Source organism: Lichenostomus cassidix, unplaced genomic scaffold (assembly GCF_008360975.1).
Source record: "Lichenostomus cassidix isolate B80296 unplaced genomic scaffold, HeHo_3.0 HiC_scaffold_35, whole genome shotgun sequence".
Taxonomy (NCBI): Eukaryota; Metazoa; Chordata; class Aves; order Passeriformes; family Meliphagidae; genus Lichenostomus; species Lichenostomus cassidix.
Genome location: NW_028147256.1, coordinates 551,463 through 573,083, shown reverse-complemented (window position 1 = coordinate 573,083; position 21,621 = coordinate 551,463). Strand labels below are relative to the sequence as shown.

The 21,621-nt window shown below is 44.9% G+C and overlaps 2 protein-coding genes across 4 annotated transcripts in view; both read right to left on the bottom strand.

Annotated features, from left to right (window-relative positions):
• Positions 1-9,461: 9,461 nt before the first annotated feature.
• On the bottom strand, positions 9,462-13,844 carry LOC146423978 (uncharacterized). 3 transcript variants are annotated; one of them, XM_085044053.1, is made up of 3 exons: positions 13,219-13,844; positions 9,910-10,467; positions 9,462-9,858 (listed from the first exon to the last, which is right to left on the bottom strand). In XM_085044053.1, the coding sequence occupies exons 2-3, from the start codon at positions 10,465-10,467 to the stop codon at positions 9,481-9,483; spliced, it is 936 nt and encodes a 311-aa protein (XP_084900179.1). In that variant the 5' UTR covers positions 13,219-13,844; the 3' UTR covers positions 9,462-9,480. The 3 variants fall into 3 exon arrangements, with proteins under 3 accessions (XP_084900179.1, XP_084900178.1, XP_084900177.1); XM_085044052.1 differs by having other exon boundaries at positions 9,462-9,876; positions 13,219-13,574; XM_085044051.1 differs by having other exon boundaries at positions 9,462-10,467; positions 13,219-13,573.
• A 5,470-nt stretch (positions 13,845-19,314) lies between these two features.
• Positions 19,315-21,621, bottom strand: part of LOC146423977 (tyrosine-protein kinase receptor UFO-like) — a 122,657-nt gene continuing 120,350 nt past the window's right edge. The window contains exons 20-21 of the mRNA XM_085044005.1: positions 19,919-20,456; positions 19,315-19,332 (exon numbers count right to left, since the gene is read on the bottom strand). Coding sequence (XP_084900131.1) covers positions 19,315-19,332; positions 19,919-20,456 — 556 coding nt within the window. The remainder of the gene's footprint in view (positions 19,333-19,918; positions 20,457-21,621) is intronic.

The following is a 21,621-nucleotide window of genomic DNA, read 5'->3' as shown; positions in this document are numbered from 1 at the left end:
AACCTCAATTTGGGGTCAGAAGCTGCAATTTGGGGTCAGAAATCTCAATTTGGGGTCAAAATCCTCAATTTGGGGTAAAAAACCTCAGTTTGGGGTCAGAAATCCTCAGTTTGGGATCAGGGATTGGGATTTGGGGTCAAAAAATCTCAATTTGGGGTCAAAACCCTCAATTTGGGGTGAAAATCCTCAGTTTGGGGTCAGAAACCCCAAATTTGGGGTCAAGGATTGGGATTTGGGGTCAGAAATGGGGATTTGGAGTCAGAAATCTCAATTTGGGGTAAAAAAACCTCAATTTGGGGTCAAAAATCTCAATTTGGGGTCAGAAACCCTAATTTGGGGTTAAAAACCTCCATTTGGGGTCAGGGATTGGGGTTTGGAGTCAAAAATCCTCAATTTGGAGTCAAAAATCCTCAATTCGGGGTCAAAACACCCTAAATTTGGGGTCAGAAATGGGGATTTGGGGTCAAAATCCTCAATTTGGGGTCAGAAACTGCAATTTGGGGTCAGAAATCTCAATTTGGGGTCAGAAATCCTCAATTTGGGGTCAAAATCCTCAATCTGGGGTCAGAAAACCTCAATTTGGGGTCAGAACTCTGAATTTTTGGGGTTCCAACCCCAAATTTGGCTCTGAGATCTCCAAATTTGCCTCTGAGGGTTTGGAGTTTTGGGATTTTTCACCCCAAATTCGGGTCTGGGCTCTCAGATTTTGGGATTTTCACCCCAAATTCGGGTCTGAGCTCTCAGATTTTGGGATTTTTCACCCCAAATTCGGGTCTGAGCTCTCAGATTTTGGGATTTTTCACCCCAAATTCGGGTCTGAGCTCTCAGATTTTGGGATTTTTGACCCCAAATTTGGGTCTGGGCTCTCAGATTTTGGGTTTGGGGGTTTAGATTTTGGGTTTTCCCCCCAAATTTTGGATTTTTTCCCCAAATTTGGCGCTGGGCTCTCCGATTTTTGGGGTCCCAATCCCAAATTTGGGTCTGTAGGACACAAATTTTGGGTTTTCTCCCCCAAATTTTGGGATTTTTTCCCCCAAATTTGAGTCTGGGCTCTCCAAATTTTGGGGTTTTCCCCCCAAATTTCAGTTTTTTCCTCAGATTTTGGGGTTTTCCCCCCAAATTTGGGATTTTTTCCCCCAAATTTGGGTCTGGGCTCTCAGATTTTGGGATTTTTGACCCCAAATTCGGGTCTGGGCTCTCAGATTTTGGGATTTTTCCCCCAAATTCGGGTCTGGGCTCTCAGATTTTGGGATTTTCACCCCAAATTTGGGTCTGAGCTCTCAGATTTTGGGATTTTTGACCCAAATTTGGGTCTGAGCTCTCAGATTTTGGGATTTTTCACCCCAAATTTGGGTCTGAGCTCTCAGATTTTGGGATTTTTGACCCAAATTTGGGTCTGGGCTCTCAGATTTTGGGATTTTTGACCCCAAATTTGGGTCTGGGCTCTCAGATTTTGGGGCTGAGGCTTTGGATTTTGGGTTTGGGGGTTTAGATTTTGGGTTTTCCCCCCAAATTTGGGATTTTTTCCCCCAAATTTGGCTCCGAGCTCTCCGATTTTTGGGGTCCCAATCCCAAATTTGGGTCTGTAGGACACAAATTTTGGGTTTTCTCCCCCAAATTTTGGGATTTTTTCCCCCAAATTTGAGTCTGGGCTCTCCAAATTTTGGGGTTTTCCCCCCAAATTTCAGTTTTTTCCTCAGATTTTGGGGTTTTCCCCCCAAATTTGGGATTTTTTCCCCCAAATTTGGGTCTGGGCTCTCAGATTTTGGGATTTTTGACCCCAAATTCGGGTCTGGGCTCTCAGATTTTGGGATTTTTCACCCCAAATTTGGGTCTGGGCTCTCAGATTTTGGGATTTTTCACCCCAAATTCGGGTCTGGGCTCTCAGATTTTGGGATTTTTGACCCCAAATTTGGGTCTGGGCTCTCAGATTTTGGGATTTTTCACCCCAAATTTGGGTCTGAGCTCTCAGATTTTGGGATTTTTGACCCAAATTTGGGTCTGGGCTCTCAGATTTTGGGATTTTTGACCCAAATTTGGGTCTGGGCTCTCAGATTTTGGGATTTTTCACCCCAAAATTCAGGTCTGAGCTCTCAGATTTTGGGATTTTTCCCCCAAATTCGGGTCTGAGCTCTCAGATTTTGGGATTTTTGACCCCAAATTCGGGTCTGGGCTCTCAAATTTTGGGATTTTTGACCCCAAATTCGGGTCTGGGCTCTCAGATTTTGGGATTTTTCACCCCAAATTCGGGTCTGGGCTCTCAGATTTTAGGATTTTTGACCCCAAATTTGGGTCTGGGCTCTCAGATTTTGGGATTTTTCCCCCAAATTCGGGTCTGGGCTCTCAGATTTTGGGATTTTTGACCCCAAATTCGGGTCTGAGCTCTCAGATTTTGGGTCTGGGCTCTCAGATTTTGGGTTTGGGGGTTTAGATTTTGGGTTTTCCCCCCAAATTTGGGATTTTTTCCCCCAAATTTGGCTCTGAGCTCTCCGATTTTTGGGGTCCCAATCCCAAATTTGGGTCTGTAGGACACAAATTTTGGGTTTTCTCCCCCAAATTTTGGGATTTTTTCCCCCAAATTTGAGTCTGGGCTCTCCAAATTTTGGGGTTTTCCCCCCAAATTTCAGTTTTTTCCTCAGATTTTGGGGTTTTCCCCCCAAATTTTGGGATTTCCCCCCCAAATTTGCTTCTGGAGTCTCAGATTTTCAGTTTTCTCCCCCAAATTTGGGATTTTTCTTCCCAACTTTCAGGTTTTTCCCCTAAAACTGGGGCTGGGCTCTCAGCTTTGGGGTTCCTAACCCCAAATTTGGGTCTGGAAATTTGGAATTTCTGGGTTTTCACTCCAAAATTTGGGGTTTTTTCCCCCCAAATTCGGAGCTGGGGTTTCCAATTTTTGGATTTTCCCCCAAATTCAGGTCTGGGGTCTCACAGTTTGGATTTTTCCCCCCAGATTTTGGATTATTCCCCCCAAATTTGGGTTTGGAGTCTCAGATTTTGGGTTTTCTGCCTCAAATTTTGGATTTTTCCTGCCAAATTCGGGATTTTTCCCCCTAAATTTCAGACTTTTCCCCCAGATTCGGGTCTGGGGTCTCCAAATTTTAGGTTTTCTCCCCCAAATTTTGGATTATTGCCCCCAAATCTCGGGAATTTTTCCCCCCAAATTCAGGTCTAGGGTCTCCAAATATTGGGTTTTCCCCCCCAAATTTTAGGTTTTCCCCCGAAATTTCGGGATTTCCCCCCAAATTTCAGGATTTTCCCCCCAAATTCGGGATTTTTCCCCCCAAATTTTTGATTTTTCCCCCCAAATTCTGGATTTTCCCCCCCAAATTTTGCATTTCCCCCAATCGGGATTTTCCCCCAAATTTTACATTTTCCCCCCAAATTCAGGATTATTCCCCCGAAATTTTGGATTTTTCCCCCAAATTCAGGATTTCCCCCCAAATTTTGCATTTACCCCCCCAAATTTTGGGGTTTTCCCCTGAAATTTTGGGGTTTTCTCCCGAAATTTTGGATTTTTCTCCCAAAATTTTGGATTTTTCTCCCAAAATTTTGGATTTTTCTCCCAAAATTTTGGATTTTTCCCCCCAAATTTTGGGATTTTTACTCCCAGATTTTGGAGTTTTCCCCCCAAATTTCAGACTTTCCCCCAAATTTTCGGATTTTCCCCCCCAAATTTTGCATTTTCCCCCCAAATTTTGGGGATTTTCCCCTGAAATTTTGGGGTTTTCTCCCAAAATTCAGGATTTTTCCCCCCAAATTTTGGATTATTCCCCCAAATTTTGCATTTCCCCCTGGATTCCCCCCAAATTCAGGATTTTTCCCCCAAATTTCAGGTTTTCCCCCAAATTTTGAGGTTTTCCCCAAATTTCATTATTTCCCCCAAATTTCAGGATTTTTCCCCCCAAATTTTGGGATTTTCTCCCTGAATTTTTGGATTTCCCCCAAATTTTGGGTTTTTCCCCAAATTTCTTTATTTCCCCCAAATTTTGGAGTTTTTTCCCCCAAATTTCAGGATTTTCTCCCCAAATTTTTAGGTTTTTTCCCCAAATTTTGGGATCTCCCCCAAATTTTGGGATTTTCTCCCCAAATTTTTGAGGTTTTTCCCCAAATTTTTGAGGTTTTCCTCCAAATTTTGGGATTTCTCCCCAAATTTTGGATTTTCCCAATTTGGTTTTCCCCAAATTTCGGGATTTTTCCCCCCAAATTTCAGGATTTCCCCCAAATTTTGGGATTTTTTTCCCCCCAAATTTTGGAGTTTTCTCCCCAAATTTCGGGATTTTCCCCCAAATTTTGGATTTTCCCCCAAACTTTGCATTTTCCCCCAAATTCAGGATTTTCCCCTCCCAAATTTCAGACTTTTCCCCAAATTTCAGGTTTCCCCAAATTTCAGGATTTTTCCCCCAAATTTTGGATTTTCTCCCCAAATTTCAGGATTTTCCCCCAAATTTCAGATTTCCAGTTTTGGATTTTTCCTCCAAATTTTGGATTATTCCCCCAAATTTTTCTCCCCCAAATTTTGGATTTTTCTCCCCAAATTTTGCATTTTCCCCCAAATTCTGGATTTTCCCCCAAATTTTGGATTTTCTCCCAAATTTCAGGATTATTGCCCCCAAATTTCAGGGTTTTCCCCCAAATTTCAGGATTTTTCCCCCAAATTTTGCCCCAAATTTTGGATTTTCCCCCAAATTTCAGATTTTTCCCCCCCAAAATTTCAGGATTTTCCCCCAAATTTTAGATTTTTTCCCCCCAAATTTTCGGATTTTTCCCCCCAAATTCGAGATTTTCTCCCCCAAATTTTGCATTTTCTCCCCCCAAATTTTGGGGTTTTTCCCCTGAAATTTTGGGGTTTTCTCGCGAAATTTTGGGTTTTTCACCCAAAATTTTGGATTTTTCCCCCCAAATTTTGCATTTTCCTCTCCAAATTTTGGATTATTCTCCCCAAATTTCAGCTTTTTCCCCCCAGATTTCAGGATTTCCAAATTTTGCATTTTCCCCAAATTCAGGATTATTCCCCCAAATTTCAGGATTTCTCCCCAAATTTCAGGATTTTTCTCCCCAAATTCAGGATTTTTCCCCCACCCGGATTTTCCCCCAAACTCAGGATTTTCCCAAATATCAGACTTTCAAATTTTGGGTTTCTTTTCCTGAAATTTTGGATTATTCCCCAAATTCTGGTTTATTCCCCCAAATCTTGGATTTTTCCCCAAACTTTACATTTTCCCCAAATTTCAGACTTTTCCCAAATTTCATGATTTTTCCCCAAATTTCAGGATTTTTCCCCCAAATTTTGCATTTTCCCAAATTTCAGGATTATTACCCCCAAATTTCAGATTTCCAGTTTTGGATTTTTCCCCTCCAAATTTTGCATTCTCCCCCAAATTTTGGCATTTTTGTCCCCAAATTTTGCATTTTCTCCCCAAATTCAGGATTTTCCCCCCAAATTTTGGATTTTCTCCCCAAATTTCAGGATTATTGCCCCCAAATTTCAGGTTTTCCCCCAAAATTCAGGATTTTTCCCCCCAAATTTCAGGTTTTCCCCCAAAATTCAGGATTTTTCTCCCCAAATTTTTGATTTTTCCCCCCAAATTTTGGATTTTTCCCCCTGAATTTTGCATTTTCCCCCCAAACTCAGGATTTTTCCCCCCAAATTTCAGACTTTTCCCCCCAAATTTTGGGGTTTTCTCCTGAAATTTTGGATTTTTCCCCCAACTCTCTCTCACCTCCTCTCCAGCCGCTGCCGGCAGTAGCTGCCCCTCCCCCCCCTGCCCCTCCCCCACTCCTCCAGGGGGCGCTTCCGGCTGGGGGGAGGGGCGGGGAGGGGTGGGGGAGGGGCGGGGCAGGGAGCTGTGGGGGAGGGGAGAAGAGAGAGAGGAGAAAATAGGTAAAAATGTACCCAAAATGTCCCCAAAAACTGCCCAAAATCAGCCCAAAAATCAGCCCAAAAGTTATCCCAAATCACCCCAAAAACTGCCCAAAATCAGCCCAAAATCAGCCCAAAATCTCCTCAAAATACCCCAAAATGTACCCAAAATTTACCCCAAATCACCCCAAAAATGTCCCCAAAATTTACTCTAAATCACCCCAAAAACTGCCCAAAATACCCCAAAAATGTCCCCAAAAATTACCCAAAATCAGCCCAGAAACTTCCCAAAAAGCTCCCCAAAATCACCTTAAAATACCCCAAGAACTCCCCAAAATACCCCAAAAATGTACCCAAAATACTCCAAAAATGTACCCAAAATTTACCCAAAATCAGCCCAAAAACTGCCCAAAATACCCCAAAATGTACCCAAAAGTTACCCAAAATCAGCCCAAAAACTTCCCAAAATCTCCTCAAAACACCCCGAAATGTACCCAAAATTTACCCCAAAATCACCCCAAAAATGTACCCAAAATGTACCCCAAATCACTCCAAAAACTCCCCAAAATCTCCTCAAAATACCCCAAAATGTACCCCAAAATCAACCCAAAATACCCCAAAAATGTACCCAAAATTTATCCCAAATCAGCCCAAAAACTCCCCAAAACACATCCCAAAATCAGCCCAAAAACTTCCCCAAAACTCCCCAAAATCACCTCAAAACACCCCAAAATGTACCCAAAGTTTACCCCAAAATCGACCCAAAATCACCTCAAAATCTCTACCCGAAACACTTCCTAAAATCACCCCAAAAACTCCTCAAAATACCCCAAAATGTCCCCAAAATTTACCCCAAACCAGCCCAAAAACTGCTCAAAATACCCCAAAAATGTACCCAAAAGTTACCCCAAATCACCCCAAAAACTCCCCAAAATCTCCTCAAAATACCCCAAATGTACCCCAAATCACCCCAAAATACCCCAAAAATGTCCCCAAAATTTACCCAAAATCAGCCCAAAACCTGCCCAAAATACCCCGAAAATGTACCCAAAATGTACCCAAAACCTCCCCAAAATCACCTCAAAATACCCCAAAAATGTACCCAAAATTTACCCAAAATCAACCCAAAAAGTTCTCAAAATACCCCAAAAATATACCCAAAAGTTACTCAAAATCACCCCAAAATCACTCTAAAAACTTCCCAAAAAACTTCCCAAAATCACCTTAAAATACCCCAAGAACTCCCCAAAATACCCCAAAAATGTACCCAAAATGTACCCAAAATCACCCCAAAAACTCCCCAAAATCTCCTCAAAATCACCCCAAAAATGTACCCAAAATTTACCCCAAAATCGACCCAAAATCACCTCAAAATCTCTACCCGAAACACTTCCTAAAATCACCCCAAAAACTCCCCAAAATACCCCAAAATGTACCCAAAATTTACCCCAAATCAGCCCAAAAACCTCCCAAAATGATCTCAAAATATAACCGAAATACCCCAAAATCAGCCCAAAAACTCCCCAAAATTACCCCAAAATCTCCCCCAAAATCACCTCAGAAACATCCCAAAATCTCCCCAAAATGACCTCAAAAACTGCCCAAAATAACCCAAAAATGTACCCAAAATTTACCCCAAAAACTTCCCAAAAACTTCCCAAAATCAACCCAAAATCTCCCCAAAATGACCTCAAAATCTACCCCAAATCACCCCAAAACCAGAGACTCCAAAATCCCCAAAAACTTCCCAAAAACTCCCCAAAATCCTCCCAGAGATCCTAAAATCTACCTGGAGACCCCAAAATCCTCCCAGAGACCCCAAAATTCCCCAAAACCTTCCCAAAAACTCCCCAAATCCCCCCAGAGACCCCAAAATCCCCCCAAAAAACCCCAAAAAAACCCAAAATCCCTCAAAAACCCCCCAGAGACACCAAAATCCACCCCAAAGTCCCCCCAAGGACCCCAAAATTCCCCCAGAATTCCCCCAGAGATCCCAAAAACCCCAAAATCTCCCCAAAAACCACCTGGAGACACCCAAATACCCAAAGTACCCCAAAATCCCCCAAATTCAACCCAAAACCTCCCAAAAATCCACCCCAAAGTCCCCCAGAGACCCCAAAATTCCCCCAAAAAAACCCAAAGTCTCCCCAAAACCCACCCAAAAAACCCCAATATCCTCCCAAAACCCCCCAAAAACCTCCCAGAGACCCCAAAATCCACCCCAAAGAAACCCCAAAATCCCCCCAAAGACCCCAAAATCCCCACAAAGAAACCCAAAATTCCTCAAAAACCCTCCAGAAACCCCAAAATCTCCCCAAAATCCCCTCAGAGATCCCAAAATCTCCCCAAATTCCCCCCAAAACCCAAAATTCCCCCAAACCCACCCAAAAACACCAAAATTCCTCAAAACCCTCCCAGAGACCACAAACACTCCCCAAAACTCCCCAATCCCCCAGATACCCAAAATCACCCCAAAATCCCTCAAAAATTCCCCCAGAGAACCCCAAAGTCCCCCCAAATCCAAATCCCCCCAAAATCTCCCCAAAATCCCCCCAAAAAACCCCAAGATCCTCCCAAAATCCCTCAAAAACCTCCCAGAGACCCCAAAATCCACCCCAAAGTCCCTCAAGAACTCCAAAATTCCCCCAAAAACCCCAAAATCTCCCCAAAATCCACCCCAAAGTCCCCCCAAGGACCCCAAAATTCCCCCAAAAACCCCAAAATCTCCCCAAAGTCCACTCAAGGACCCCAAAATTTCCCCAGAGACTCCAAAATCCCCCAAAATCTCCCCAAAATCACCCCAAATCCCCCAGAGACCCAAAAATCACCCCAAATAAACTCAAAATCCCCAAAACCTACCCAGAAACCTCAATATCCCCCCAAATCCCAGAGACCCCAAAATCTCCCCAAAATTCCTCAAAACCCCCAGAGACCCCAAACACTCCCCCAAAATCACCCCAGAAACTCCCAAAATCCCCCAAAACCCACCCAAAAGCCCGCATCCCCAAAATCCTTCAGGATCTCCTCAAAGTCCCCCAAATACCCCAAATCCTCCCAAAATTCCAAAATCCCCAAAAACCCCAAGATCCTCCCAAAATCCCTCAAAAACCTCCCAGAGACCCCAAAATCCACCCCAAAGTCCCCCAAGGACCCCAAAATTCCCAAAAACCCAAAATCTCCCCAAAATCCACCCCAAAGTCCCCCCAAGGACCCCAAAATTCCCCAAAACCCCAAAATCTCCCCAAAATCCACCCCCAAAGTCCCCTCAAGGACCCCAAAATTCCCCCAGAGACTCCAAAACCCCCAAAACCCCCAAAATCACCCCAAATCCTCCCAGAGACCCAAAATCCCCCCAAAATCCCCCAAAACCCAAAATCCCCAAAATTCCAAAACCCCAAAATCTCAAAATCCACCCCAGAAACCCCAAAATCCCCCAAAATCTCCCCAAAATCACCCCAGAAACTCCCAAAACCCCAAAATCTCCCCAAAGTCCCCCAAGAACCCCCAAAATTCCCCCAAAACCCAAAATCCCCCAGAGACCCAAAATCCCCCCAAACCCCAAAATCCCCAAAACCCCCAAATCCCCCCGAGCTGCTGACCTTGGTGGCTCTGGAACGGATTCAGGTGACCCTGGTGGCTCTGGAAGTCCTGGCCTTGGTGGCCCTGGTAGGGTTGGTGGCTTTGGTAGCCCTGGGGTGACTCCTGGTGGCCCTGGAACTGCTGGTGGCCCTGGTGGCCTTGGTGGCCCCAGGATGACTCCTGACCTTGGTGGCTTTGGTGGCCTTGGGAGTCCTGGTGGCCTTGGAACTGCTGGGTTTGGTGGCTTTGATGGCCTTGGTGGCCCTGGTGGCTCTGGTAGTCCTGATTCTGGTGGCCCTGGTGGCTTTTGTAGTCCTGGTGGCCTTGGTGGCCCTTGTAGTCCTGGTGGCCTTGGTGGCCCTTGTAGTCCTGGTGGCCTTGGTAGTCCTGATTCTGATAGCCTTGGTGGCCCTGGTGGCCTGGGTAGGGCTGGTGGCCTTGGTAGTCCTGATTCTGGTGGCCCTGGTGACCATGGGAGTCCTGGTTTTGGTGGCTTTGATGGCCTTGGTGGCCCTGGTAGGGCTGGTGGCCTTGGTGGCCCTCATAAGGTTGGTGGCCTTGGTAGTCCTGATTCTGATAGCCTTGGTGCCTTTGGTGGCCCTGGTGGCCCTGGTAGGGTTGGTGGCCTTGGAAGTCCTGATTTTGGTGGCCTTGGTAGCCATGGGAGTCCTGGTTTTGGTGGCCTTGGTGGCCCTGGTAGTCCTGATTCTGGTGGCCTTGGTGCCTTTGGTGGCCCTGGTGGCCCTCATAAGGTTGGTGGCCTTGGTAGTCCTGATTCTGATAGCCTTGGTGGCCATGGTGGCCCAGGTAGGGTTGGTGGCCTTGGTAGTCCTGATTTTGGTGGCCTTGGTGGCCCTGGTAGGGCTGATGGCCATGGTGGGGTTGGTGGCCTTGGTAGTCCTGATTCTGGTGGCCCTGGTAGGGTTGGTGGCCTTGGTAGGGTTGGTGGCCCTGGTAGGGTTGGTGGCCTTGGTAGGGTTGGTGGCCCTGGTGGCCTTGGTGCTCCTGGCTGTGGCTGTTGAGTCCATCTGGGAAATGGGGAAAAAATGGGAATTTGGTGAGAGGAGTGAGAGGATTTGGGGAAAAAGTGAAAAAAATTGGGGGAAAAGTGAAAAAAATTGGGGGAAAAGGGAGAGAATTTGGGGAAAAAGGGAGAGAATTTGGGGAAAAGGGAGAGAATTTGGGGGAAAAGGGAGAGAATATGGGGGAAAAGGGAGAGAATTTGGGGAAAAAGGGAGAGAATTTGGGGAAAAAGGGAGAGAATTTGGGGGAAAAGTGAGAGAATTTGGGGGAAAAGTGAAAAAAATTGGGGAAAAAGTGGGAGAATTTGGGGAAAAAGTGAGAGAATTTGGGGAAAAGTGAGAGAATTTGGGGAAAAGTGAGAGAATTTGGGGATAAAGTGAGAGAATTTGGGGATAAAGTGAGAGAATTTGGGGAAAAGTGAGAGAATTTGGGGAAAAGTGAGAGAATTTGGGGAAAAGTGAGAGAATTTGGGGATAAAGTGAGAGAATTTGGGGAAAAGTGAGAGAATTTGGGGGAAAGGGAGAGAATTTGGGGGAAAGGGAGAGAATTTGGGGGAAAGGGAGAGAATTTGGGGAAAAAGTGAGAGAATTTGGGGATAAAGTGAGAGAATTTGGGGAAAAGTGAGAGAATTTGGGGGAAAGGGAGAGAATTTGGGGAAAAGTGAGAGAATTTGGGGAAAAAGGGAGAGAATTTGGGGGAAAGGGAGAGAATTTGGGGAAAAAGTGAGAAAAATTGGGGAAAAAGTGAGAGAATTTGGGGGAAGGGAGAGAATTTGGGGAAAAGTGAGAGAATTTGGGGAAAAAGGGAGAGAATTTGGGGGAAAGGGAGAGAATTTGGGGAAAAAGTGAAAAAAATTGGGGAAAAAGTGAGAGAATTTGGGGAAAAGTGAGAGAATTTGGGGGAAAAGTGAGAGAATTTGGGGGAAAAGTGAGAGAATTGAAAAGTGAGAGAATTTGGGAAAAGGGAGAGAATTTGGGGAAAAGTGAGAGAATTGGGGGAAAAGTGAGAGAATTGGGGAAAAGTGAAAAAAATGGGGAAAAAGTGGGAGAATTTGGGGGAAAAGTGAGAGAATTTGGGGGAAAAGTGAGAGAATTTGGGGGAAAAGGGAGAGAATTTGGGGAAAAGTGAGAGAATTTGGGGAAAAGTGAGAGAATTTGGGGGAAAAGTGAGAGAATTTGGGGGAAAAGTGAGAGAATTTGGGGATAAAGTGAGAGAATTTGGGGAAAAGTGAGAGAATTTGGGGAAAAGTGAGAGAATTTGGGGAAAAAGTGAGAGAATTTGGGGAAAAAGCAGGGATTTGGTCAGGGAAAAACAGAAGAATTTGGGGGAAAAGTGTGAGAATTTGGTCAGGGAAAAGTTGGAGGATTTAGGGTAAAAACTGGGAATTTAGTGATGGAAAAGCGGCAGAATTGGGTCAGGGAAAAGTGAGAGAACTCAGGGAAAATGTGGGAATTTGGGTCAGGAATCAGAAGCAAGAATTTGGGGGGAAAAGCAAGAATTTAACCAAACTGGGGGGTCTTGGGGGGTCTCAATCCCCTCAGAACCAGGGGGTCCTAAAACCCTCAAAGTTGGGGGTCTTGGGGGTCTCAATCCCCCCAAAATTGGGGTTCCTGGGAGTCTCATTCCCTCCACAACCAGGGGGTCCTAAAACCCCTCAAAATTTGAGGTCTTGGGGGTCTCATTCCCCTCAAAACCGGGGGGGTTTGGGGTCTCATTCCCCTCCAAATTTGGGGTCCTAAACCTATAGAAACTGGGGCTCCTGGGGCTCTCATTGCCCTCAGAACTGAGGGTCTCAAACCCCTCAAAATCGGGGGTCTCAATCCCCTCACAACCAGAGGGTCTCGGGGGTCTCACTGCCCTCAAGGCTGGGGGTCTTAGAGGTCTCAGTGTCCTCAAAATTGGGGGTCTTGGGGGTCTCATTCCCCTCAGAACTGAGGGTCTTGGGGACCTCAACCCCTCAGAATTGGGGGTCCTAAACCCCTCAGTCTGGGGATCTCATTGCCCTCAAAGTTTGGGGTCCTAAACCCCTCAAAACTGGGGGTCTCTGGGATCTCAATCCCCTCACAACCAGAGGGTCTCTGGGGTCTCAATCCCCTCACAACCAGAGGGTCTTGGGGGTCCTAAACCCCTCAAAACTGGGGGTCTCGGGGGTCTCAGTCTCCTCAGAACCTGAGGGTTTCAAACCCCTCAAACCCGGGGGTCCTGGGGGTCTCAATCCCCTCAAACCCGGGAGGTCCTAATGCCTTCAACACTGGGGGTCCTGGGGGGTCTCATTCCCTTCACAGCCGGGTGATCTCGGGGCTCTCATTGCCCTCAAAATTTAGGGTCCTAAACCTATCAAACCTGGGGCTCTCGGGGCTCTCATTGCCCTCCCAACCAGAGGCTCCCACAGCCCCTCCGGCTGCTTTTCCCGAACAGCCGAACCCCTCACGGCCACACCTCCCCCTGAGGGAAAACCCAACCCCAAGCCCTCAGGGCAATCACCGCCAGCCTCCCCTCACTGCCATCCCTCCCTCACACTGCCATCCCACCCTCACACCGCCAGTCTCCCCTCACACTGCCATCCCTCCCTCACACTGCCATCCCTCCCTCACACCGCCATCCCTCCCTCCCACCGCCATCCCTCCCTCACACTGCCATCCCTCACCGCCAATCTCCCCTCACACCGCCATCCCACCCTCACACCGCCATCCCACCCTCACACTGCCATCCCTCACACCGCCCCTCGCCTCCCGCCGCCTCCCCTCTCCGGCCACCTCCGCGGTCCCTGGCCGCCTGCAGCCGCCCGGCCAGCTCGCCCTTCATCCCGCGGCCGGGCAGGTCTCGGCGGCGCGGCTCTTCCCGCGGTTCCTGCTGCCTGAGCCGCCGCGCCGCCATCGCTGCCTCCCCTGCCGGCGCCGCTCAAAATGGCCGCCAGCTCCCTCCCTCACGGCGCCGGCCCGCGCCGCGCTGTAAGCCGCGCTGCCATTGGTCCGCTGTGCTTCTCGCCGATGTAACGCCGCTTCCTATTGGTCAGCGCTGCCTGGCTTCCTGCCCGGCTTCCCGCTTGGGCTGGGGGTTTTGTAAGGAGGGTGCTGATTGGGTAGGAGTGAGGCGTGAGGTTGTAAGGAGGATTATCATTGGTTGGCGCGGCAGAGGGAGGGGGAGGTGGGAAAGGGCGTTGCGCGCTGTTATTGGTCAGAAGTGCTGCCTGTCATTCGGTAGGCGTGTCCTCAGGTGTAAATAGCTCTTCTGATTGGTTGTTTGCGCGAGGTGGGCGTGGCCATATCTGGGGAGCCCCAGAGCGTGGGGCCGCCCCTTGTTGCCTGGCAACGGGAGCCGCGCTCCTATTGGCTGGCGGCCCGGCAGCGGCGCGCTCCTATTGGCTGAAGACCTGTGGGCGTGGCCTGAGATTTGGCCACGCCCCCGAGCCGCCAAATTCCCAAAAAACCCCAAAAATCCCAAAAACTCCCGAAAAAACCCAGAATCCCCAAAAGAAACCTCCCCAAAATCTCTCCCCGAAAAAAACCTCAGAAATCCTCCCGAAAAAACCCAAAACCTCCCAAAAAACCACCAAAAATGTCCCAAAAATAACCCGAAACCCCAAAAAACCCCAAAACCCTCAAAAATGCCTCAACCCCCCCAAAAAATCCAAAACTCCCCAAAAAAACCCTCCGGAAAAACCCCAAAAATCAACCCCCAAAAAACCCCAAATCTCCCGAAAAAATAAAAAAAAACCCAAAAAACCCAAAAAAACCCCAAAAACCCTCAACCCTCCAAAAAACCCCAAAACCTCCCCAAAAAAACCCTCCAAACTGTCCCAGAAAAACCCGAACCCCCCAAAAACCCAAAACGCTCAAAAAACCCCAAAATCTCCCCAAAAGATCCCAAAACACTCCAAAAAACCCAAAACCCTCCAGAGAATCCCCAAAAAACCCCCAAACCTCCCAAAAAACCCCAAAACTACCCGAAAAACCCCAAAACACCCCAAAAAGCCAAAAAACCCAAAACTCCCCAAAAATCCTCAAAACACCCAAAAAACCCCAAAACCCTCCGAAAAAAACCCCAAAATCCCCCAAAAACCCCAAAATCCTCCAAAAAAACCCCAAAATCTCCCAAAAAACCCCAAAAATCCTCCAAAAAAACCCAGAACAACCAAAAACCCCAAAGCCCGCCAAAAAACCCCAAAAAAACCCAAAAAACCCCTAAAAACCCCAAAAACCCTCCCAAAACACCCAAAAACCACCAAAACGTCCCAAAAAGACCCCAAATTCACCCCAAAAAAACCCCAAAACACCTAAAAACCCCAAAAACTCCAAAAAAAACCCCAAAACCCTCCAAAAGACCCCAAACCCTCCCAAAAAACCCCAAAACCTCCCGAAAAAGCCCCAAAACATCTGAGAACCCCCCAAAGGCCCCCAAAAAATCCCAAAACACCCCCAAAAACCGCAAAAGCCTCCAAAAAACCCCAAAACACGCCAGAAAAACCCAAAATCACCCCAAAAGAACCCAAAACCCTCCGAAAAATCCCCAAACACCTAAAAAACCCAAAATCACCCAAAAAACCCCCAAAACCTCCCAAAAAGTCCCTAAACACCCCAAAAAACCCCAAAACACCCAAAACCGCCCCAAAAAACCCCAAAGCCCACAAAAAAACCCAAATCCCCCCAAAACCCCAAAAATCCTCCAAAACCCTCCAAAAGAACCCAAAAATCACCCAAAAAAACCCCAAAATCCTCAAAAAAACCCAGAACACCCAAAAAACCCAAAGCCCACCAAAAACCCCCAAAAACCTCTAAAAAAAAATCCCCAAAACCCCCAAAAAAACCCAAACCATCCAAAAAAAACCCAAAATCACACCAAAAAACCCCAAAAGCCTCCAAAAAACCCCAAAACACCCCAAAAAAATTCCAAAACTCCCAAAAAAACCCCAAAACTCCCCAAAAATCCCCAAAACCACCCAAAAAAACCCCCAAAACACCCAAAAATCCTCAAAACCTCCCCAAAAAATTCCAAAACACCCAAAAAAACCCCAAAAGCCCCGAAAATCCTCAAAAAAACCCCAGAACACCCAAAAAACCCAAAGCCCACCAAAAAACCCCAAAACCTCCCCCCAAAAAAATCCAAAACCTCCCCAAAATACACCAAAAAACCCAAAAAAATCCCCAAGACACCCCAAGAAAACCCAAAAAAACCCCCCAAACCCCCAAATTCCCTCCAAAAAAATCCCAAAACACCCCAAAAAAATTCCAAAACCTCCAAAAACCCCAAAACACCCCAAAAAAATTCCAAAACACCCAAAAAACCCCCAAAGAATCCCCAAGAATACCCAAAACCACCCAAAAAACCCCCAAAACACCCAAAAATCCCCTAAACCTCCCCAAAAAATTCCAAAACGCCCCAAAAAAAACCCAAAAAAACCCCAAAAGCCCCAAAAAACCCCAAAAATCCCCAAGAAAACCCAAAAAAACCCCAAAAACCCCCAAATTCCCTCCAAAAAAATCCCAAAACACCCAAAAAAACCACAAAACTCCCCAAAACACCCCAAAAAAATTCCAAAACACCCAAAAACCCCCAAAAAACCCCCAAAAATCCCCAAAACCACCCAAAAAAACCCCCAAAGCACCCAAAAACCCCCAAAACCTCCCCAAAAAAATCCAAAACACCCAAAAAACCCCCAAAAAAACCCCAAAAGCCCCAAAAAAACCCCAGAACACCCAAAAAACCCAAAGCCCACCAAAAAACCCCAAAACCTCCCCCCAAAAAAATCCAAAACCTCCCCAAAATACACCAAAAAATCCAAAAAAAACCCCCAAAAAACCCAAAAAAATCCCCAAGACACCCCATGAAAACCCAAAAAAACCCCAAAACCCCCAAATTCCCTCCAAAAAAATTCCAAAACACCCAAAAAAAACCACAAAACTCCCCAAAAATCCCCAAAAAAATTCCAAACCACCCAAAAACCCCAAAAAAACCCCAAAAATCCCAAAATTCCACCCAAAAAAACCCCAAAAAACCCCATAACCTCTAAAAAAAATCCCCAAAACCCCCAACAAAACCCAAAACATCCAAAAAACCCCAAAACACCCCAAAAAATTCCAAAACACCCAAAAAACCCCCAAAGAATCCCCAAGAATACCCAAAACCACCCAAAAAACCCCCCAAAACACCCAAAAATCCCCAAAACCTCCCCAAAAAAATCCCAAAACACCCAAAAAAAACCCAAAAAACCCAAAAAAATCCCCCAAAACACCCCAAAAACACCCCCAAAACCCCCAAATTCCTCCAAAAAAATCCCAAAACACCTCAAAAAAATTCCAAAACACCCAAAAACCCAAAAAAACCCAAAAACCCCAAAAATCCCCAAGAAAACCCAAAAAACCCCAAAAAACCCCAAAAAGCCTAAAAAATCCCCAAGAAAACCCAAAAACTAAAAAACCCCAAATCCCCCAAAATCCCCAAATCCCCCAAAATCCCCAAATCCCCCCAAAATCCCCAAATCCCCCCAAAGCCAGGCAGGTGCAGAAATCAACATTTTATTTTTGGGATAAAAATTTGGGATCCTGAGGGTTCCTGCAGTTGGGGAAATTTCCCTTTATTTGATTTTTTCCCTTCGTTTTTGGGATTTCCCTTCATTTTGGGGTCATTTCCCTCATTTTTGGGGGAATTTCTGTCATTTTGGGGGAATTTCTCTTCATTTTGGGGTGAATTTCCCTCATTTTGATTGAGGGAAATACACCCCAAAATTAATCCCTTTATTATGATTAATTTCCCTTCATTTTGGGTTGATTTCCCTCATTTTGATTAATTTCCCTTCATTTTGGGGTGAATTTCCCTCATTTTGATTAATTTCCCTTTATTTTGATTAATTTCCCTCATTTTGATTAATTTCCCTTTATTTTGATTAATTTCCCTTTATTTTGATTAATTTCCCTTAATTTTGGGGTTGATTTCCCTCATTTTTGGGTTGATTGTCTTCATTTTTGGGGATTTCCCTTCATTTTGGGTTAATTTCCTTCATTTTGGGTGAATTTCCTTCATTTTGGGTTAATTTCCTTCATTTTGGGTGAATTTCCCTCATTTTGGGTTGATTTCCTTCATTTTGCAGAGTTTTTCCCTCATTTTGGGTGAATTTCCTTCATTTTTGGGGGGATTTCCCTTCATTTGGGTGAATTTCCCTCAATTTTGGGGTAATTTTCCCTCATTTTGGGTTCATTTCCTCCATTTTGGGTTAATTTCCCTCATTTTTGGGTGAATTTCCCTCAATTTTGGGTTGAATTTCCCTCATTTTGGGATGATTTCCCTCATTTTGGGGAGTTTTCCCCTCATTTTTAGGCAATTTCTCTCATTTTGGGGTGATTTCCTTCATTTTTGTGAATTTCCCTCATTTTGGGTTCATTTCCTTCATTTTGGGGAGTTTTTCCCTCATTTTTGGGGAATTTCTCTCATTTTTGGGTTATTTCCCTTCATTTTTTGGGGTTTCCCTCATTTCGGGTAATTTCCTTCATTTTGGGAAAATTTCCTTCTTTTTGGGTAATTTTCCTTCATTTTTAGGTTGATTTCCTTCATTTTGGGGAGTTTTTCCTCATTTTTTGGGGTAATTTCTCTCGTTTTTTGGGATTTCCCTTCATTCTGTGAATTTCCCGCATTTTGGGATAATTTCTCTTCATTTTTGGGTTAGTTTCCCTCAATTTTGGGAAAATTTCCTTCATTTTGGGTTAATTCTCTTCATTTTTTGGGGAATTTCACTCATTTTTGGGATTTCCCTTCATTTTGTGAATTTCCCTCATTTTGGGTAATTTTCCTTCATTTTGGGTGAATTTCCTTCATTTTTTTGGGGGATTTCCCTTCATTTGGGTGATTTCCCTCAATTTTGGGGTAATTTTCCCTCATTTTGGGTTCATTTCCTCCATTTTGGGTTAATTTCCCTCATTTTTGGGTGAATTTCCCTCAATTTTGGGTTGAATTTCCCTCATTTTGGGATGATTTCCCTCAATTTTGGGGAGTTTTCCCTTCATTTTTTAGGCAATTTCTCTCATTTTGGGGTAATTTCCCTTCATTTTGTGAATTTCCCTCATTTTGGGTTCATTTCCTTCATTTTGGGGAGTTTTTCCCTCATTTTTGGGGAATTTCTCTCATTTTTGGGTTATTTCCCTTCATTTTTTGGGATTTCCCTTCATTTGGGTTGAATTTCCCTCATTTTGGGTTATTTCTCTCATTGTTGGGTCAATTTCCTTCATTTTGGGGTAATTTCCCTCAATTTTGGGTTCATTTCCTTCATTTTGGGGATTTTTCCTCATTTTTTGGGGGAATTTCTCTCGTTTTTGGGAGATTTCCCTTCATTTTTTGGGGTTTCCCTCATTTCGGGTAATTTCCTTCATTTTGGGAAAATTTCCTTCTTTTTGGGTAATTTTCCTTCATTTTTAGGTTAATTTCCTTCATTTTGGGGAGTTTTCCTCATTTTTTGGGGTAATTTCTCTCATTTTTGGGTGATTTCCCCAAAATTCTGTGAATTTCCCTTCATTCTGGGATAATTTCTCTTCATTTTTGGGTTAATTTCCCTCAATTTTGGGAAAATTTCCTTCATTTTGGGTTAATTCTCTTCATTTTTTGGGGAATTTCACTCAATTTTGGGTGAATTTCCCTCATTTTTGGGATTTCCCTTCATTTTGTGAATTTCCCTCATTTTGGGTAATTTTCCCTCATTTTGGGTTCATTTCCTCCATTTTGGATGAATTTCCCTCATTTTTGGGTGAATTTCCCTCAATTTTGGGTTGAATTTCCCTCATTTTGGGTTCATTTCCTCCATTTTGGGTTAATTTCCCTTCATTTTTTGGCATTTCCCTCATTTTGGGGAGTTTTCCCCTCATTTTTTAGGCAATTTCTCTGATCTTGGGGTAATTTCCCTTCTTTTTGTGAATTTCCCTCATTTTGGGTAATTTCCCTTCATTTTTGGGTTCATTTCCTTCATTTTGGGGAGTCTTTCCCTCATTTTTTGGGGTAACTTCTCTCCTTTTTGGGCGATTTCCTTCATTTTTGATGTTTCCCTTCACTTTGGGGAGTTTCCCCCTAATTTTGGTTGATTTCCCTTCATTTTTTGGGATTTTCCTTCATTTTGGGTGATTTCCCTCATTTTTGGCTCCTTCAGGCTCCTTCCTCAGAACCCCCAAAATCTGCTGATTCCTCCCCAAAACCCCCAAAATTCTGTGATTTTTCCCCAAAATTCTGCGATTTTTCCCCAAAATTCGGTGATTTTTCCCCAAAATTCTGCGATTTCTCCCCAAAATTCTGCGATTTTCCCCCAAAATTCTGCGATTTCTCCCCAAAATTTGGCAGTTCCTCCCCCAAACCCCCCAAATTTCGGGACAAACCCCCAAAATCTGCTGATTCCTCCCCAAAACCCCCCAAATTCCGCGATTTTTCCCCAAAATTTCGTGTTTTCTCCCCAAAATTCATTGATTTTTCCCCAAAATCTGCCAATTCCTCCCCAAACTTTGGTGATTTTTCCCAAAATCTCGGCGATTTTTCCCCCAAATCCACCACCTCCTCCCCAAATTCGGCTGCACTCGGACACACCACATACCTGCCCGGCCCCTGACCCGAATTCCCTCCCTTTTTTGGGGTTTTTTCACCCAATTTCGGTGCTTTTCCCCCAATTTGGGGGAATTTTTCACCGAATTTTGGGGCAATTTCGCCCATTTTCGGGGTTTTCCCGCCGAATTTTGGGGTTTCTTGGCCGAATTTTGGGGTTTTTTCGCCCATTTTTGGTGTTTTTTCGCCGAATTTTGTTGTTTTTTCGCCGAATTTTGGGGTTTTTTCCCCAAATTTGGGTGTTTTTTGCCCCAGCCGGGGGCTGGCCGCCCCTCCCCCCAGGGCCATGTTGACGTAGTTGGGGTCAGAGGTCACGGGGGGGGAGGGGAGGGTCCGGCTGAGCTCGGCCAGCAGCGCGGAAAGTTCTGGAAAGGTGGGGCGGGAGTTGGGATCCTCCGCCCAGCAGCGCCGCATCAGCGAGTACCTGCGGGAGTTTGGGGCGAAAAACGGCGATTTCGGTCAATTTGGGGAAAAACCGCGAAATTCGGGAGAGAAAGGGGAAAAAAACGGGAGAGAAATGGGAAATTTTGGGGGAAAAATGTGAAATTTTGGTGGAAAATGTGAAATTTAGGGGGAGAAATGTGAAATTTAGGGGAGAAAATGCAAAACAATCGGGAGAGAAAAGTGAAATTTGGGGGGAAAACGTGAAATTTGGGAAATTTGGGAAAAAACGTGAAATTTGGGAAAGGGGAAAAAAACGGGAGAGAAATGGGAAATTTGGGGGGAAAATGTGAAATTCAGGGGAGAAAATGCAAAACAATCGGGAGAGAAAAGTGAAATTTGGGGGGAGAAAAACGTGAAATTTGGGAAAAAATGTGAAATTTGGGAGAGAAAGGGGAAAAAACGGGAGAGAAATGGGAAATTTGGGGGGAAAATGGGAAATTTTTGGGGGAAAATGTGAAATTTAGGGGAGAAAATGCAAAACAATCGGGAGAGAAAAGTGAAATTTGGGAGAGAAACGCAAAAAAAATGGGAGAGAAATGTGAAATTTTGGGGAGAAAATGTGAAATTTAGGGAGAAAATGCAAAAAAATGGGGAGAGAAACCCTAAATTGGGGGCAAAAATGCAAAATTTGGGAGAGAAATTGAAGAAATGGGAGAGAAACGAGAAATTTCGGAAGAGATGTGGAATTTGGGAGAGAAAGCAAGAAATGGGGAGAGAAATGCAAAATTTGGGGGAAAAGCATCAAATTGGGAGAGAAACGCAAAAAAATGGGAGAAGAAACGTGAAAAATGAGGGAAAAGAGCCGAAAATTGGGGAGAGAAATCCAAAAATTGGGGTTTTTTTAGGGGGGGGAGGAAAATGGGGAGAAAAATGGGAAATTTGGGAAAAAATGTGAAATCTGGGGAAAAAATGCAAAATTTGGGGGGAAACACCAAAAAAAAATGGGAGAGAAATGTGAAATTTGGGGGAAAAAAGTGAAATTTAGGGAGAAAAATGCAAAAAAATCGGGAGAGAAACTCTAAGTTGGGGAGAGAAATGAGAAATTTGGGAGAGAAATGTGAAATTTGGGAGAAAATGCAAAATTTGGGGAGAGAAATGCAAAAAAAAGGGGAGAGAAATGTGAAATTTGGGGGGAAAATGCAAAA

Excerpts from the sequence above, each read along its gene's own strand:
- LOC146423978 (XM_085044051.1), bottom strand. The coding sequence starts at position 10,467 with ATGGACTCAACAGCCACAGCCAGGAGCACCAAGGCCACCAGGGCCACC.